Source organism: Sturnira hondurensis, unplaced genomic scaffold, assembly GCF_014824575.4.
Source record: "Sturnira hondurensis isolate 20B ecotype Veracruz unplaced genomic scaffold, ASM1482457v3 Scaffold0006713, whole genome shotgun sequence".
Lineage (NCBI taxonomy): Eukaryota > Metazoa > Chordata > Mammalia > Chiroptera > Phyllostomidae > Sturnira > Sturnira hondurensis.
In genome coordinates this window covers 5,697,599-5,716,383 of record NW_028079344.1, presented here as the reverse complement: position 1 = coordinate 5,716,383, position 18,785 = coordinate 5,697,599, and the positions used below count along the sequence as shown (strand labels likewise).

The 18,785-nt window shown below is 37.4% G+C and overlaps 1 protein-coding gene across 4 annotated transcripts in view; it reads left to right on the top strand.

Annotated features, from left to right (window-relative positions):
• Positions 1–18,785, top strand: part of PPP4R1 (protein phosphatase 4 regulatory subunit 1) — an 81,292-nt gene that overhangs the window by 53,802 nt on the left and 8,705 nt on the right. For all 4 annotated transcript variants that reach the window (XM_037050364.1, XM_037050366.1, XM_037050365.1 and 1 more), the window contains 5 exons: positions 1,948–2,471; positions 10,737–10,909; positions 12,230–12,325; positions 14,867–15,052; positions 17,952–18,214. In XM_037050364.1, the coding sequence (XP_036906259.1) occupies positions 1,948–2,471; positions 10,737–10,909; positions 12,230–12,325; positions 14,867–15,052; positions 17,952–18,214 (1,242 nt within the window). The remainder of the gene's footprint in view (positions 1–1,947; positions 2,472–10,736; positions 10,910–12,229; positions 12,326–14,866; positions 15,053–17,951; positions 18,215–18,785) is intronic.

The following is an 18,785-nucleotide window of genomic DNA, read 5'->3' as shown; positions in this document are numbered from 1 at the left end:
AGTTTCTCTCCCACATTTACCTTACAAATTTGCCTACATACCCATCCTTGACTTCTCTTTCATGTGTCTTAGTAAGAGGTGTCTCTTCATATGTCTACCTGTGTTCTTCAGCCCATATCCTTTTTCCTTTATCAGTTATTTCATCAGTCTGTTTCTCCAGTACCTTCCTCATCTCTTACAATCCTGTTTTACCAAGTCTAAAAATATGCTCATCTTTACAATCCTTTCATGTAAGGAAAATGCCTTCACTCTTTGTTATTCTGTATGGCTTTTGTGTTTCCCTTCATTTATATTTCTTGCCTCACATATATGCCCTACACATGTCCCCTGAGTTGATGACCTCTAAATCCGTGTCCAGTGTTTGATCAGTTTCCCATGGACATCACCACCACCTTTGGCATAGATACCCAGTTCAGTCTATCCAAACTGGAACTCATTAGCTTTCCTATTAAATTGTTCTTGCATTTTTCACTGTTAGTTGTTGCTACCAGCATCCAATCAATTGCTCTAATCAGAAATCTGGATATCTTCCCAGGTTCCTCTCTTTGTTTCCCCAGAATGTAGTAAGTGAACATATCCTACTGGGTTTACGTATATTTGAATGTGTTTACTTCTGTAGTCCCAAAGACACTTCCTTCACTCAGAAAGCCATCACTGTCTCTCACCTGCTTTTCTGTGTTTCCTGCGTCTTGTCTCACCTGCAACCATCTTTCCATATTGCTTCCACAATGGTCTTTCAAAAATAACACATTTAAAAATGCAAGTTTCTTAATTTCTACATTATTTCCTATAGCCCATAGGATAATTCAAGAGGTATTTAGTATGGAACACAAGTGATTTCTGCAGTTTTTCATTCTTGTCATCTGTCATTTCCTCCTCTTAGCCATGATAAACTCATTGCTATTTTCTAAATATTATTCTTTCTCTATCACCCTTGCCGTTGCATATTCTGTTTCTTCTTTCTGAAAATTTTCTTTTCCTTAGGGTCATAAACATTTATTGGTTCTTCTAAACGCAATCTATATTAGTTCCACTAAAGCCTTTTAATTTCAGCTCCCGTCTCTACATCCTGTGTTCATTGTGCATACTTCTGCATTTACAATTCTGTCTGGTAGTTGTTTCCTTGTTAAGTTTTTTTTTATTTGTTTCTAATTTCTAATCTCACAAGCAGGATCTTCAGCTCACTCTCACATATGAATCCTTAATACCCATTTCTGGTTCCTAGTACGTGCTCAATACATATTTGCTAAATGAGTCTAATGAAATGTAGGGGATAAACATTGACATAATGGATGGTGGTGATCAGTGGTCTTTAGGAACGTGTACTATCTGTCCTTATCAAGTAAATCATAACTCCATAAGGGAGTAGAGCCAGAAAGCTAAAAAACTGGAAGAAATAAAAATAAGACACTTGAGTGGATTCTTACATATTTTGTGACATAGTAAATAAGATCTTTTCTGATGCCTTATAGAGGGTTTTTTTTTCTAATGTAAGCAAGTAGGTTTTAATTCTTAGCTTTTCAACATGTCATCAGAGCAGAGTGAAAGTACCAAAATCCTAAAAATCAGATAATTTTAAAAATGTGTGTGTCTTAAAATGCATCATAGGATTTTATCTTCCTACTGTTTTTTAGTTTTTTATTAAATTACTGAAATTGTCATGGTATTGTACAACCCCAGGATTCTTAAATGTTATCTTCACCAACTAATATCAATGCTTTAATATCTGGACTTAGGCTTAACAGATGTGTTTACATCTCTGAACATAGAACAATTTATGGGAAAAAAGCATTATCAATAATTTACATAAACTACTCAATATGTATGGGTAATTTATAATTTTTAATATTTAGCTTATCTAAATGCTTTATGTAGTATTTGTCATTGATTTTTTTCAGTAATTTTTATACTTTCATTTCCCCCCACCCCCAAATGAAACAATGAAAGGATCAGAGATCAAGAAGTCCCAGAGGATACACAAATCAGGCCAGAGGACATATCTTCAGATCCCAATATCAGTAATTCCAGTGTCAATCTGGAAAACACTATGGAAGAACATGCCGACACTACTAGGAAGTCTCCAGGTGAAATAAATGTTCCAATGGACGGTTCTTTACTTTGTACTTTGTCCTCAGACTCTCATCAGGAAGCAGCTAGTAATGAGAATGATAAAAAACCTGGTAACTACAAATCTACATTACGGCCAGAGGTTGGCGCCAGTTCACAACATTCTGCGGTCTTAGATCAGGAATTATACAACTCCTTCCATTTCTGGAGGACTCCTCTTCCTGAAATAGATTTAGATATAGAGCTTGAGCAGGGCTCTGGGAATACACTCAACCCAGAGACACCAGAAGAAACACCTGAAATAACCATGCCAGGTTCTTCAAACATCACTATGGCCACCAGAAGGGAACTTGAAGAAATGATAGAAAATCTAGAGCCGCATATTGATGATCCAGATGTTAGAGGTATGAAAAATTCAATCAAGTTCTTTTTCCTAAAGTTGATATAAATGTTATTTTCTGACCTTTTTTCCCCAGGAAAACTGCCCTGTTAAATATAAATTGAATGTGTTATCTTGATAAATATATTATTTTTAGGAAATATAACTTAGATAAGCTCATCACTATGTTCCTAACTGTCATATGTACAGGATTTTTGATTTACAAATCTCTGAAATTTTCACAGTCATTCAAACAGTGTTTCACATTTACAGTTTTAATCCTGTCATGCGTTAACTGTTTTGCTCTGGGTCTTTTCAGCTTTTTTGATAAACAGCAATGGATGCAGTGTTTTTCGAGGAAGGACCATGGTTTACTAAGTAGGCAAAATAAACCAATTTTCCTGTGGAATATGATGTGTTTTAAGAGCCATAGGTGCCAGTAAGGGTTGATTAGATTACTTTTCAGTTCTGACTCTTTTCCATTGGGTTACATATGTGAATTGCCTAGATTCTTTCATTATGAATGACAGCCTGAAAGAAAGTTGTCCTGTGTTCAAATCAAAAGTTGCCTTTTATTAAGTGGAATGTGTTGTAAGTGTGTGGAAAATGACGAGTCCTGAAGCAGTCCCCATTGTTCTGCGGGCCAGGACTTGGAAAGTGGTTAAAATCCTGGGGCCAAGGCCTGAGGCAGATGTTATCTTTTTGCTCCTTTGAAGATGAAGGTCTTCCTAATGACTCTTTCATAGCTTTATTCAATGAAATTTGAGGTACTATTTAAAACAAAAATAATTTGACAAATCCTATAATTAGAAGTCTTTAGAATTAATATCATTTTGTAGAATTTTTTTGGCCTTGTTCTAAATGCTAAAATTTATAAATATTGGTTTGCTCAGTATTAGTAAATATCCATTTTTAAAGCAGATAAAAATTGCTTCCAGCCAGGATGGAGGCGTAGGTGGATACACTCTGCCCCCTTGCACAACCAAAAGAAGGACAACAAATTTAAAAACAAAAAATAACTAGAATTGTCGATTTTAATAACTGAAATCAAACCTCATGGATGTCCAGTAACCAAGGACTTAAAGAAGAAACGTTCATCCAGACCAGTAGGAGAGGTAGAGACCGGCAGCTGAGGTAGAGAGGACTCAAGGAAAGGTGGCTGCTGGCAGAGCAGGTGGTCCCACATTTGCATACAGATAAACCAGGAGGAACAATTGGTGGGGTGAGACAGATTGTGCAACCCAGGGTTCCAGTGTGGGGAAATAAAGCCTAAAAACCCTGACTGATTCAGAACATGTGGGAGTTGCAGTGATTGGAGGAACTCCGGGCCTCACAGGAGAATTCTTTGGAGAGACCCACAGGGTCCTAGAATGTACACAAACCCACCTGCCTGGGAATCAGCACCAGAAGGGCCCACTTTGCTTGCAGTGGCAGAGGAAATGACTGGAAACCAACAGAGAGCTAAGCAAGTGGCACTGTTCCCTCACAAACCCGTCCCCCCACATATAGCACCACAAGGCAGCAGCATGGGTTGCCCTGCTCTAGCAAATACCTAAGGCTCTAAGGCCCGTACTACATAACAGGGACTCCAAGTAAAAAAAAAAAAAGCAGCCCAAGTGAAAGAACAGATCAAAGCTCCAGAAAAAATACAACAAAACAATGAAGAGACAGCCAGCCTATCAGATGCACAGTTCAAAACACTGGTAATCAGGATGCTCTTCGAAGTGGTTGAGTATGGTCACAAAATAGAGGGAAAAGTGAAAGCTGTGCGAAGTGAAATAAAGGAAAATATATAGGGAACCAACAGTGATGATAAGGAAACCTGGATTCGAATCAACCGTTTGGAGAAGAAGGAAGAAAGAAACATTCAAGCAGAAAAGAATGAAGAAAGAAGAATTTTTAAAAATGAGGAGAGGCTTAGGGACAACTTTAAACATTCCAACATTCAAATCATAGGGGTGCCAGAAGGAGAAGAAGAAGAGCAAGAAATCAAAAACTTCTTTGAAAAAATACTGAGAGAACTTCCCCAAACTGGCTAAGGAAATAGACTTCTAGGAAGTCCAAGAAGCTCAGAGAGTCCCAAAGAAGTTGGACCCAAGGAGGAACCAAGGTACATCATAATTATATTAGCCAAGATTAAAATGAAGGAGAAAATCCTACAAGCAGCAAGAGTTAAGGGGACAGTCACCTACAAAGGAGTTCCCATCAGACTGTCAGCTGATTTCTCAAAAGAGACCTTATAGGCAAGAAGGGGCTGGAGAGAAGTATTTGAAGTCATGAAAGGGATAGACCTACATCCAAAATGACCTTATCCAGCAAAACTGTTATTTAGAATGGAAGGGCAGATAAAGTGCTTCTCAGATAAGGTCAAGTTAAAGGAGTTCATCTTCACCAAGCCCTTATTCTAAGAAATGTTAAAGGGACTTATCTAAGAAAAAGAAGGTGGTCAAAAATACAACAGTAAAATGACAATAAACTCAAAACTATCAGAAACTGAACCTAAAACAAAAACTAAGTAAGCAAGTAACTAGAACAGGAACAGAATCACAGAAATGGAGATCACATGGAGGGTTATCAATGGTGAGAGGAAAGGAGGAGAATGGAAGAAAAGATACAGGGAATAAGAAGCATAAATGGTAAGTACAAAATAGACAGGGGGAGGCTAAGAATAGTATCGGAAATGGATAAACCAAAGAACTTACATGTGTGAACTGTGGACATGAACTAAGGTGGTGGAATAACTGCAGATCACAGAGGAATAAAGGGGAGAAAAAATGAGACAATGGAATAGCATAATTAATAAAGTATATTTCAAAAGAAAATAAAAACCCATTGTTTAAAAAAGGTAGATACAAAATATAGTACATAAAGGGATAACTTTCATTATCCCTCTAAAACATACAAAACCTTGTGTTCAGACTTTGAAAGCTGCATTAATGTCGATTAAATTAGCAGTTTTCTTTATTTGCCTTTAATTTATCATGATTTTTAAAAGATTTTCTGTTACAATTTTACATTTGGAGGAAAATGATTTGGTGAAAAGCAAATTTCATATTCTTGATTGTCAAAAGTTAATTTAACTGACAGATGGTCAATTTCATTTTTTTTAAGGTTTATGGGGACATAATCAGTAAAATTTAGCTTCAAAGGACAGTTCTGTGAGACCTGACAAACATGCAGTTGTGGGTAACCAGCACCACAGTCAAGATACAGAACAGTTCCATCACCCCAGAGCACTCCCTTTTCCCCTTTACAGTCAATCCTTCTTTCCCTGCCCGGCTTCTAGCAACCTCTGGTCTGTTTTATGTCCCCGTGATCTTGCTTGCTGCCGAATACCACATACATAGAATCAAGCGATAACAGACCTTTTTGAGTCTCACTTTTGTCACTTAGCACTATGTATTTCAGATTTATCCTCGTTTTATAGATCAGTAGTTCTTTTTTTTTTTACTATATTCTGAAACAAGGGCAAGAGCAGAGAGTGAGTATTTTCAGTAGCAGATCCTATTTTTTATCTCTCATGGTAGGTTTCTTTTTTTAATCCTCACTCAAGGATGCACTTAATTAATTTTAGAGAGGGAAAGGGAGGGGAAGAGAGAGAGAGAAACATCAATGTAGGAGAGAAACATCAATGAGTTGCCTCTCGTATGTGCCCCAAATGGGGACCAAACCCTCAACATAGGCAGGTGCCCTGACCGGGAATCAAACCGATGACCCTTTGGTTTACAGATGACACTTTAGCCAATAGAACTACACCAGCCAAGTTTATGGTAGGAAAACTCTTAAAGTTTCACTTTCTTTGTTTATTCCTCAGTTGTGGCTTCTGTCATTTACTTATTTTGTATCCCACTGAACCAGCATTTTTTATTTTATGACAACTGGATGATCTAGCAAGTACTAAGATTTTTGTTTTGTTTGACAAATTACAATATTCGTCAAAATCTTGCCTTTATAGTCTCTCTCCATCCTTCCACTCTCTGTCACCCCAGGATGAGGAGGATTGAAAGACAGAATTAAGACAGAATTACACTTAAAACTAAAGATGTTCATAGATGAGGATAGTCAGTTGGGTTTTTTTTTTAAGATTTTATTTATGTTTAGAGAGAAGGGAAGGGATGGAAAAAGAAAAGAGAAATGTCAGTGCGCTACAGAAACATTGATAGGTTGCCTCTCACATGCTCTGAACTGGGGACCTGGCCCACAACCCAGGCATGTACCTTGACTGGGAATCACACCGGTGACCTTTACATTTGTGGGATGATGCCCATCTCACTAAACTACAGCAGTCAGGATGAGGATAGTCAATTCTTCATAAATTTTTGTCTTTACAATTTTTAGCTTTTTGTTTAAATTTTTTTTATAAACTTAAGTTCTATTCAGTTGATCAAACTTCAGTAACTTTCATACTTTGTTTTTCTTACATTTCAGTTTTATGGAGAAAGGCTTTAAACCTGTTCTGGGAGCTCTCACTGTATTATAGTACCTTCTAGTTTCCTGACATACAGTAGGCCCTTAAAAATACTGAAATATTGAGCCCTGGCTGGTGTAGCTCAGTGGATTGAGCACAGGCCTGTGGACCAAAGGATCGCAGTTCAATTCCCAGTCAGGGCCCATGCGTGGGTTGCAGGCCAGTTCCCAGCAGGGGACTCACAAGAGGCAACCATACATTGATATTTCTCTCCCTGTCTCCTTCCCTTCCCCTCTAAAGATAAATAAAATCTTCAAAAAATAGTGAAATATTGAATAACTACTTTATGACATGTGTAGTTTGCTTTTTTTAAAAAGACCTACAGCCCTGGCTGATGTGGCTCAGTTGGTTGGGTGTCATCTGCCAACCTGAAAGGTTATGGGTTAGGTACATGTCAGGGCACATGGCTAGGTTGTAGGTTCAGTCCCCTTTGGGGCGTATACAAAAGGCAACCAATTGATGTTTCTCTCTCACATCAATCTTTCTTCCCCTCTTCTTCTCTCTAAATCCTCTCCCCCTTCCGCTCTCTCTAAAAGCAATGAAAAAACTTCCTCCAGTGAGGATAAAGAAATAATAAAAATAAAAAGGCCTGCATGTACCTGTAAATTTCAGTATATGACTACATTTTCAGAACATGGCTACTAATATTATGTTTGACTTAAAGTTGTATTGTAAAATTATAACAACACAATTGTATAAAATTATAACAATTGGGAGATTTCAACACAAATACTCTATTGTGAGTTAAATCACTTACCTTTCTAATTTACCTTTTAAACCTGCTGTTTTTTAATTTGCCATGTTGTTTCCGTCCATTAGGATAACTTTTGTAACATATCCGTTGATTGATTGATTTAACATTACCTACCGCGCACCTCTGTGTGCCTGATACTCTCCTATATGCTAAATATATAGCAGCAACAAACCAGACAAAAATCCCAGCCTCAGAGCACAGAAGGGTGAGACAGTCCATTAGCTGCCTACTTGTTGAGTGTTCTACAATGAAACGTAGGTGGGCAGTGTTGGGGATATTCTGCTTAGACTACAGAATTCTTAAGCATTTGATTTTTACTGACATCGGAGGGCATGTTTAATCCTTGTTAATTTCATAGTTAATTGAAAATTTTTACTATGCCTTAATTTCTTATAGTGTTAGATGGTGTTTTGAGTTTTTAAAGGGATACACCTTAGTTTTAGGTGCTTTTTCTTTTCTAATCTGCGATTGTGGGCGGTCATTCTCTTCAAATTGTCAGGAAATGTCTACATTTTTGAAAAGTAGAACTTTAAGGCAAAATAGAAACTAAATTTTGATCAGGGACCAAATTAGTTATGTTGCAAGTATACATTTTTTCTTGGCAGTTGGACAGTAAGATCTGAGAGGCGCTGTCCAGAGAAACCCTTGCACAGTGAACTTCAGCTTTTCCAGGCCTTGGGTCTGCCTGTTCTTTCCCTGGTCACTGATGGGTAGCACATGCCATGGAGGGAAAGCAAGACTTGGATTTTTTTTTTTTTTTAATTTTAAGACAACCTTTGTTTCACAGTTTAACTCTTGCCTTCCTTGCGTTGATTTTTTGTGTGTGTGTGTGTGTGTAATTTGGCCAAAAACTTTAAGTTTTTTCCCAGACTATAATGAAATACTCCTTTTTAGAAAAATAAAGCCCTTTCTGAGTTAGAAATAGATACTACATGAAAGGCCAAAAAGGGAGTGGTAAAATATGAAGAAGGTGTAAGAGATCCTCTTTCCCAAAATACTTTGGGAATGTGAGGTTTTTCTGTCTGTCCAGGACAGTTTCAGATCCCTGGCATTCGGGATTGCCAGCTGAGTCAGGGGTGGGTTTGAGCGTTGCCCATGTAGGATGAGTGGTGCCGGCTTGATTCGCCACAACTAGGTTTGTAGATTACAAAAGGGAAAATGGCCCAAGCTCATGAAATACAGATTTCTTTCCAGTTTAGGTTCAGTAGAAGAATTGGGCCCTTTTGACAGTCATGGTCAGAAAAATCATATTGTTCACTGACTGAAATCAATAAGTTATAGGAATTTGTGACTAACTACCAATAAAGTTTGTGGGAAAGGTAGAGATTATAAAGGTCTAGCTCTGCTGTACCAGCTACTTCAGGGAAGGGGTAAAACTCTGTTTGAAGGTGGATCTTATTTCTGAGAACAAATTACTACAGCTGTGTTTTTTCACAAGCCTGTGGTTAAATGAGCTTTGGTTCCTGGGATTACAGATAGTTTATTAAAAAATGGAGATCTGGATAAAGATCCAAGTGTTTAGTTTTTTTAAAATGTGTTGTGGTGGTATATCCTACTAAAATTTCAGCACTAGCCGAGTGTTAGATTTCACCTCATTCTCTGATGGAGAATTTAAGCATCATGTTTCCTAAGGAATCAGCATTAGTCTGTATCTTCATGATCTTTATATCAATCTTTTGAAGAAACTAATTTCAAAGTGTTAATTCATTTAAACTTTTATGAATGTACAAACCTAAATATGAAGCTTAATATAGTTCATTTAGAGATAAAGGATCTATATGAGGCATTTTCTGTGAAAGACTCTGATTTATTAGTTCCTTCCTAGGGAACACAAGATGTATTAGGGATATCTGTCTATCTCTTTCTTTCTCTCTGTCTTTCTCCCTCTCTTAGGCACCAGCCCCCCCCCCATGAATTTTATGTGGGACAAAACATTTTAACCTTTATGTATTGTACAGTGTACTTTAATACTATTTTTACTTTGTTTTGGAAACTTAAAAGATTCCAGAAAGGGGAGCTAAAGTAATTAAAAGGCTTAGAACACAATGCAGCTGAAAATCTCCAAAGAATGAGTATATTTTTTATGAGTAACTTCATGATTAAACACCTTAGTTTGTGTACTTAATTTAGCAAATAATGACCTAATAAACCAGAACCTCATCATATATGTTCCCTGTAACCCTATTGCCAGCTATTTCATATACTTAGAGTTTTATAAATGTACCAGCACAGTAGTAGGTTATCTTAATTAAATGGGACACACTTTCTAATCTTTGTACTAAATAAATTCAAAGTTAAAATTTTATAAATTGTTATATTTTTGAGTATCCAGGTGGATTGTTACCTGAAGTAATGTTAACAATATTTTTTGTTAAATTTCTCATTTGTGGGGAAAGGAAGAATGGCTTATCTCAGTTTTGAGTCACTTTTATGAAGAGGTAGAACTCAAAATATAGACAGTGCTACTTACCAGATTTAAGAACTTGGGAAGTTGTCAGTTTGGTTTGCTGCAAGCAACACAGTGCTCATTTGGGATCCCCGTGTTTGAGATAAGTCACTGATTTAATTTTCAAAAAAAGTTAGAAAATAAACTGGAAAAAGGTATTAGATGTTTAAATGTTAACTGCAACAAAAATCTTTGTAATTACGATTGTTTTATATTGGCAGGGTTTGTAAAGTGACTGCTCTTCTGCTAAAATAGCTTAGTAAGTAAGTCTTATAAGTTCAATTTATACACTACCAAAACATAGTTAACTCACACTGAAATTGACTCCTTTTAATAAACTGGAGGTACCTCCAAAACTAGATAGCATTTCTCTTTTCATACTAACGCAGAATAATGTATAGTAGTGTATAAATATTTTTAATCTTACAGAAGCATATTAGTTTTCTACTTTTTTTTCTCTTGAAGAACTAATGATTTACTATGGTAGAGTTTATTTTCCAGCTTTTTGGTGCAGTGTCAAAAAGTATACATTTCATTGATAACATATAATGCAAATGGAGAAGAAACTTTAAAGCACATTGTAATTCTTCCACTTATTATCCTTTCCCTATTCTGCCTATAGCACAAGTGGATGTGCTGTCTGCCGCACTGCGTGCTTCCAGCCTGGATGCTCACGAAGAGGCCAGTGATGCAGAGAAGAAAAGTGATGTGCAAGATGATCTGGGCGTCAGTGAGCTGCCAAACTGTAAAATAAATCATGATGCCTCTGTGCCTTTAATCAGCGATGCAGTTGAGGTAACAAACTCAGTAAAGTGTTTATCAAGTGAGAGCAGTTTGAAACAGAAGTGTTGCACTGGGGATTAATTGTAGCTAATCACTTTCTAGTTAGTACATTCTGTTTGTTGCTGATTTTCTCAGCTTACCCTTTTGCATAAAGTAAAAGTAATTGTCACCACATCCTATCTTTGTGACATTAGTATTATGTTCAGTGCTTGGAAAAGTAAATCCTAATCCTGTCTACATGACCATTTTAGTTAGTAGCCTCAATGTTAATGTAGCTCACTGCAGTGAAATAGTCTTACTGGAAACAAAGCCCTTTATCAAGAATAATTAACTTTTTCCTTTTCTTTTTGGAGAGGTGCTTTGTTTCTGATCGGACCATTTCACTGCAGCAAGCAACACAGTATTCTGAGCAGAAGATCGGGACTTGAGGCCATGTTGCGGAGGGCCAGTGGCATTATCTGGACTCTGGAGTGTGAGGGTGGGTACTGTTACTAGCATCATCTTCACTGTATACTCGGAGCTGTTCTGTATGATCCTTCCTTAATTTTCTACCACATTCCACCAAGCCAGCATCATTTGTTATCAGTATTTCTGACCCCTTGTTTCAGTAAACAGGGAGAAGAAATACACCACTGAATGCCAGAATCAAATGGTCACAGATCAGAGTAGCTTAAATGAAAAGCCCAGGAAAGAGTGCCTACAAGCATATATTGGGGATGGCAGGAGGGTTTTTAGACCTTTAGTGGATTTCTGGTTTGTTTTTTCTTGGTGACATCTAGTATATTAGAAATTTTGTATGAATATTAGTGATTCAGAAAGAAACCCTGACCACTAATTATCATTATAGATTTGAATACTCTGATATCTCTGCATTTTGGAAGGTACTTTGCTTTATTTGGGGGTGTTTTTTTACTGTTAAAAAGGTACATGTGTGAAATGAGGAATAGCCAAGACTAGCAGCAGCAGCAGAATGATTACATGTGACATCCCAGGGCTTTTGAAACAGTTGCCTGAAAGCACCCTCTCTCTGGGTACTGTTTTATAAATAAACTAATTTTAGATATTTGGGCCATTTCAAAATTACTTCCAAATCTATAATTATTTTTATTCTGAAATTCTTTTTCATACATATGGCATCCTATTCAGCAAGTTTAAGGCAAGGGAAGTTCTTGTGAGGCCTGATGTGTATTTATAAACTTTTAAAAGCATGAAAAATTTATATGTGCTTGTATCTTTGGCAGTCCCAAATGGTAAGTAACTTAGTAAGGTAGTTTAAATGAAGGAAACTTGTTAGATGGTTCAATTTTTTAAGTAAATATTTTTTCCTAACAGAATATGGAGACCACCCTTCGTTATATTCACAATGATTCAGACTTGAGCACCAGTAGTAGTTTTAGCCCTGATGAGGAAAGGAGATCTAAAGTACAAGTAAGTGACCAAAACTGCTTTGTTTCATGTGTCTGTTGTTAATTCCTCTTTTAAAGCAACTTCTCATTGAATTTTGTCCTTTTTTATAATGAGTTTTAAAAATTAAGACCAATGCCCTGGCTGGTGTGACTCAGTGGATTAAGCACTGGTCTACAAATCCAAAGGTCGCTGGTTCCCAATCAGGACACATGCCTGGGTTGGGGGCCGGGTCCCCAGTTGGGGATGTGTGAGAAGCAACAACACATTGATGTTTCTCTCCTCGCCTTTTCTCCCTCCCTTCCCCTCTCTCTAAAAATAAATAAAATCTTAAAAATAATTAAGGCTAGTATATTATGCTTTCAACAAGGAAATTCAAATAGTAGAGTAAAATAGCAAAACTCTTCCTCTTTTCACACCTGTTACCCCATTCTTTATGCAGAGTAACACGGATCATAGTTACTTCTGTGTATCTTCATAAATTTATTGTGAATATATAAAACTATTGTAGGTATATGTGCACCCCTTTTTGTTTTTCAAAGACAAATAGAATTATACCATTATACTAAGGTATTTTATCATGCTTTAGTAGCCAAGAATTCTAGAATAAGATGCAGCTCAATTTTAGAGATGAAAATAAGGGGGGGAAAGGTTCAGTATAGTGCCATCAGTGACAAGTTGCACTCCAATTTCAGAGATTTTAAGTGTGGGAAACTATGCTTACGAAATCATCAGAACATGTAGCCGTGACAGCTCTCCCTGCCTGGAAGAGCTTTCTGTATGAGCACATAAGGACGCCCTCCCCCAACAGCAGCACGGCGTCCACACCGTCTGGGGTCCTACTCCGTTAGAAGGGGCCGGAACTCCAGTCGTTCCTCACACGCCAGCGGGTTTAGTTTTGTTGTCATGTTGTAAGCAGTGTTAACATTCATCATGATCATGCATGTTGTTTGCCTCTGGGACTATATCTTATTGTAAGTGGGTTTCCTAGGTCAAATGGTATATGCTCTTTATTTTCATTGCTTCTCTTTATAAAAAATGGAGTTATAGTCTTGAAAATGTTCATAGTTTAAAATATGCTTTCACCACTTACATTGGACACGTAGTTTCAAGTCAATACATACAGATCGTCTCATTCTTTTTAATGAATTTATTTCCATTTTAATTTCTTTTTTGAAAGTAGATACTAAGTTTCCATAGTTCAAAATTCAATAGGTACAAAGGCATTCAGTGATTTTTTTGCTCAGTTGTTCTCCTATACCATCTATTTTGTTTCCCCCCAAAAGCAACCAATTCCACCTTTCTTTGGTATAGTCTTCTAAAGCTGTATTATATACTCATAACCAAGATTATATACACATTCTTTTTTGTCCCATTTATGCAAGTGGTTAAGTGTATATGCACTTTAAATTTTTATAGGTAATTGCCAAATTTCCATCTGAATGCAGGTGGTGGTTTTTTTTCTTTTTTTAAGTTATCAGCTGCTAATTTATTTTTTAGCTTATTTAACTCTATAGACACAGAGAGACATCCTGTGTTTGAATCTTTGGAAAGATTCAAATTTCTTAATCAGTGCTAAGGGGCAGAAGTTTGGATCAAACCACTGTAATTAATTTTCAATAGATCTGAAGTTTATTTCTGGCTTGATGTGGAGAATTGAGAACAATAATAGGTACCATGAGATGTCCTCTCCTTAGTGAAGATGCCTCCTCTCTTCAGAGCAGCTAGCTCACGTGGGTGTGCAGGGATTCCATAAATTGCGATCCAGCCCACCCTTGCAGTGCTTAAAAACTGGAAGAGGTATCTCAGCTGCGGAGGTCTCTCCTGAGGAGCGAGGGGTGCTGGTCCCACACCAGGTTTCCAGCCCAGGGTTCCAGTGCCCGGAAGAGAAGTCCCATAACTTCTGGCTGAGTCTCCATCAACCTGGATGACACCTATTTCCCCGAGATCCCACTTCAGCCAGAACCTCTTTTCAGCAGCAGTTATGTTTTTTTTTTCTAATACATGTTGTTAATAGTGCACAGAAGTACCTTTAACCATATTCACTAGGTTAATCAACTTTCATAATCTTTGCTAACATTGAAAGGTACTGGTCATATATTTTTTAATCCTCACCTGAGAATATGTTTATTGATTTTAGAGAGAGAGGAAGGGGGAAAGAGAAATATCGATGTGAAAAAGAAACATTGATCAGTTGCCTCCTGTACATACCCTGACTGGGGACCAAACCCACAACCTTTTGGTGTACAGGACAGGGCTCCTAGCCTGGGTCTGGCTGTATTTTAATGTGTCTTTTAAATTTAAAAATCAGTTCTGATTGTCCTTCAAGCTGTTTTCTGTTTTAAGATCTTACTCATTGTTTTTCTCTTAGAGTTGTTTTTATTTATATATGCATTTCCCCTCAGCATGTTTTTCTTTTCAGTTATTAGATAACTGAAAATTTCAGATTGGGTTTTCTCTGCTATTTCAGATGCTATGTTAAACTCATATATTTAAAAAACAAGTTTACCTAATTTATATCTACACTGTTCAGATTGCATCACTGTCCTGTCTCTCTCTCCATAGGATGTTGTGCCTCAGGCTCTATTAGATCAGTACTTGTCTATGACTGACCCCTCTCGGGCACAGACAGTGGACACTGAAATTGCTAAGCACTGTGCGTATAGCCTCCCAGGAGTGGCCCTGACCCTGGGCAGGCAGAACTGGCACTGCCTAAGAGAGACTTATGAGACTCTGGCATCAGACATGCAGGTGAGTAAAATAGTCAAGGAATTAACAGAATGCACACATAGAAGGCACAGTGTTTTGCCTTTCAGTACCTAATATAATTTCTGTTCATGTTCTAGCAGGTTCCAGAGAGCTGTCTTTTTATATGGTCCAAGTTCCACAATTTTGCAATTTCTTTTTTATCTGAAATACTAAAAATGGTTACTCTTGACATGTCTAAGTTCCTAATTTACAAATGTGCTATTGTCTAAAATTAGTTCTTAAGAATATAGGATTTAGTTTTCTCCCTAGAAACAGTGTTATAAATGCTCCTACTAGTTTAAAACCTTTATAGAACTGTAGTAGTATTATTGGCATAACTGAGTTTTGAGCTTGTGAGTGACTGTGCCGGTGGGAGAAGGTTAATGGGTGTGGGTGGGTGTGCTCCTCCCTGTACCGCACACCATTGCACCCTCCAAAAGATCACAGAATGCGGAACATTCACCCTCAGCCATTTGTCTGGATATCTGTGACTTTTGTCATTCTTTTCCTAGGTTTTGTTGACTTAATTTCCTCTACCATTAGGTATAATTCCCTTATACAAAACTTCTGCCTGCCTTCTACAAAACCTATTCCTTCAGTGAAATTCATTTCAGTTTTTAAGAAAGCAGTCTAGTTAGATTAATATATTTATATGAGAAATGAGTGATTGTCCCTGAGTTTTCAAGGAATCAGTGCTGTCAACTCAGCAAGTTAAAGGTGGAAAGTGATCTTGCAAGACGGTAGTTGACATTCATCCTCTGACCTGTGAGGCTAGGAAACCAGGGTCCAGGCAGAGTGAATTCATCCCATGCTCACACACCTCTGTGTAGGATGGCCTGGTTTGTGTGTAGACTAATGCTTAAGAATGTTGGATTTAGTTTCTCCCTAGAAAGGCCATTTCCACAGAGTGCTTTATGTTTTTTAGTACTAGTTTTCCATCCATATCCCACAGAATTCTGAGTTCTTGTGAAGCAAGTGCTGTGGGCTCTGGTGAACAGAATTCAAGCCTCCTGTCTCCCCCACCTCCATCAAAACATCCCTGTCTTTATCTGTTTAATATGCTGAACATGGATATAATTTTTTTTCAAGAACTGGTTCTAGTATTTGGGGTGGTTAAAACCTTTGCTCTAAGCAATTTCTCAGCAGGTAAAGTTTTAAACTAAGTAACAGTAAAAAATTTTAAGCTGAGGTAACATGAAGAAAAAGATGTTTTTAAATTAGTTTCCTATAAATGCAAGGCATTTCTCTCTTTTTAAAAATATTTATTTATTGTTAGAGAGAGGGGAAGAGGGGAAGAGGAGAAAGAGGGGGAGAGAAACATCAATGTGTGGTTGCCTCTCATGTGTCCCCCAGTTGGGGACCCAGCCTGCAACCCAGGCCTGTGCCCTGACCAGGAATCGAACCAGCGACCCTTTGCTTCACAGGTCCATGCTCAATCCACTGAGCTACACCAGCCAGGGCAAGGCATTTCTTTTTTAATTATTATTTTTTAATCTTTACCCAAGGTTATGTGAGGTTGTTTCATTGATTTTAGAGAGCAGGGTGGGGAGAAGGAGAAAGAGAGGAGAGAGAGAGAGAACCAGTGGTGTGACAGAGAAACAGCGATTGGTTGGTTGCCTCCCCTACACACCCCGACTGCGGATTGACGCTCCAACTAACTGAGCTGCCCAGCCAGGGTGAGGCATTTCTTTATAGTTCTGTTTCCAGGGCAGTCCACAAAGGATTTTTCAATTCTTATATTTCTTTAATTGCCAATTCCTTAAAAACTAGTTTTTGTTGTTTTTCTAAATCTGTAGCAGGCTGCACAGGAATTGGAAGGGGAATAGTAACAAGAGGATGGTAGGGGAATAGTAACAAGAGTGTGGGACATCAGTAAATCAGGCATCCACTGTTCAGAAAACTGTAAAGAGCTATGCCATAATAATTTCCAAACTTTTTTTTTCTTCATAAATGAAAGGGAGATGATACATGTTGTACAGGGATTTAAATATTTTTCTGCCAGTTTTTGATGCATAGTAGGTACTTAAAACTTAGTATTTATTATTATTATTATTATTATTTATTCTTATTTAATTTTTTTAGATTAATGGCATTGAGATGTTAATCAGCCTTTATATACAGTACCCTTTCTTATCTATGGGGGCTACAATCCAAGACCCCACAGTGGATGCCTGAAGACATAGCTAGTATCAAACTCTGAAAGTATTGTTTTTTCCTATGTGTACATACCTAGGATTAAGTCTAATTTATAAATTGAGCACAGTAAGAGATTAATAACTAATAAAATAGAACAATCAAAACAGTACACTCTAGTGAAAGTTACTTAAATGTGATTTCTCTTTCCTAGCAAACTGGCATGAATTTCTTTCTCCTTCGTAATTTCATGGATAGGAGATTCATTCTTACCATAGGTCTTAGCAGCTTCAGCATATGATTTTTTTTGTCCTTAATAAGTCGGTAACTTTTACTTTAGCATGTCCAAATTGCCAGCCAGCATCGCTGCTCTTGTGCTTTGGTACCATTACTAAGTAAACTCCTGATTACTTAAATACAAGCACTGCAATACCACGATAGTCAGTATGATAATCAACATGACTTTTACCAATGGGCTGGGGGCACACTCAGCGTGGGGAGGCTGACAAAGGGATGGATGATTCATGTCCCGGGTGGGACGGAGTAGGATGGTGTGAGACTTCATCCCGCTGCTTAGAATGGTACTCAATTTAAAACTTAGGCATTGTTTATTTCTGGCATTTTCTACTTAATATTTTAGGACCACAGTTGACCAGAGGAACTGAGACCTTGGAAAGCAAATTTGCACCTAAGGGGGAACTACTGTATTGTCTAAGAGTTAAAGTACTTTGTATTTAAATTACTAATGCAATTGTTTCTATTTCTGCAGTGGAAAGTTCGAAGAACTTTAGCCTTCTCCATCCATGAGCTTGCAGTTATTCTTGGAGATCAGCTGACAGCTGCAGACCTGGTTCCAATTTTTAATGGCTTTTTAAAAGACCTCGATGAGGTCAGGATAGGTGTCCTTAAACACTTGCATGATTTCCTGAAGCTTCTTCATATTGATAAAAGAAGAGAATATCTTTATCAACTTCAGGAGTTTTTGGTGACAGATAATAGTAGAAATTGGCGCTTTCGAGCTGAACTGGCTGAGTAAGTTCTAACAGTTTATTAGAATATGTTTGGAGGGGTATATATTTACTTCATCTTTACCATTCCCTATATATGTTCATTACATTTTATAGATCCAAGTTTCTTTTCTGGTATCCTATTTCTTTAACATTTTTTTGATGCGGTGAATTCTCTTAACTTTTCTTTTTAACTCTATTTCTCTTTTTAAAAATTTGTGGTAAAATACACATAACCAAAGTTACAATTGATGATGTTCAGTATATTCACAGTATTATACAACCATTTAGCCCTGTATTGTTCTAGAACATTTCATCATCTCAAAAAGGAATCCTTTACCTCTCTCTGCCCCCAGCTCCTGGCAGTCATTAGTCTACTCTCAGTCTCTGGATTTGCCTATTCTGAGCATTTATTTTTTAAAAAATAATATTTTATTGATTATGCTGTTACAGCTGTCCTGAGTTTTCCCCCTTTGCCCCCCCTCCACCAGCGCTCCTTACCCCCTCAGGCAGTGGTACTCTCACCGTTGCTCATGTCCATGAGTCATACATATAAGTTCTTTGGCAACTCCCTTTCTATACTGTACTTGATATCT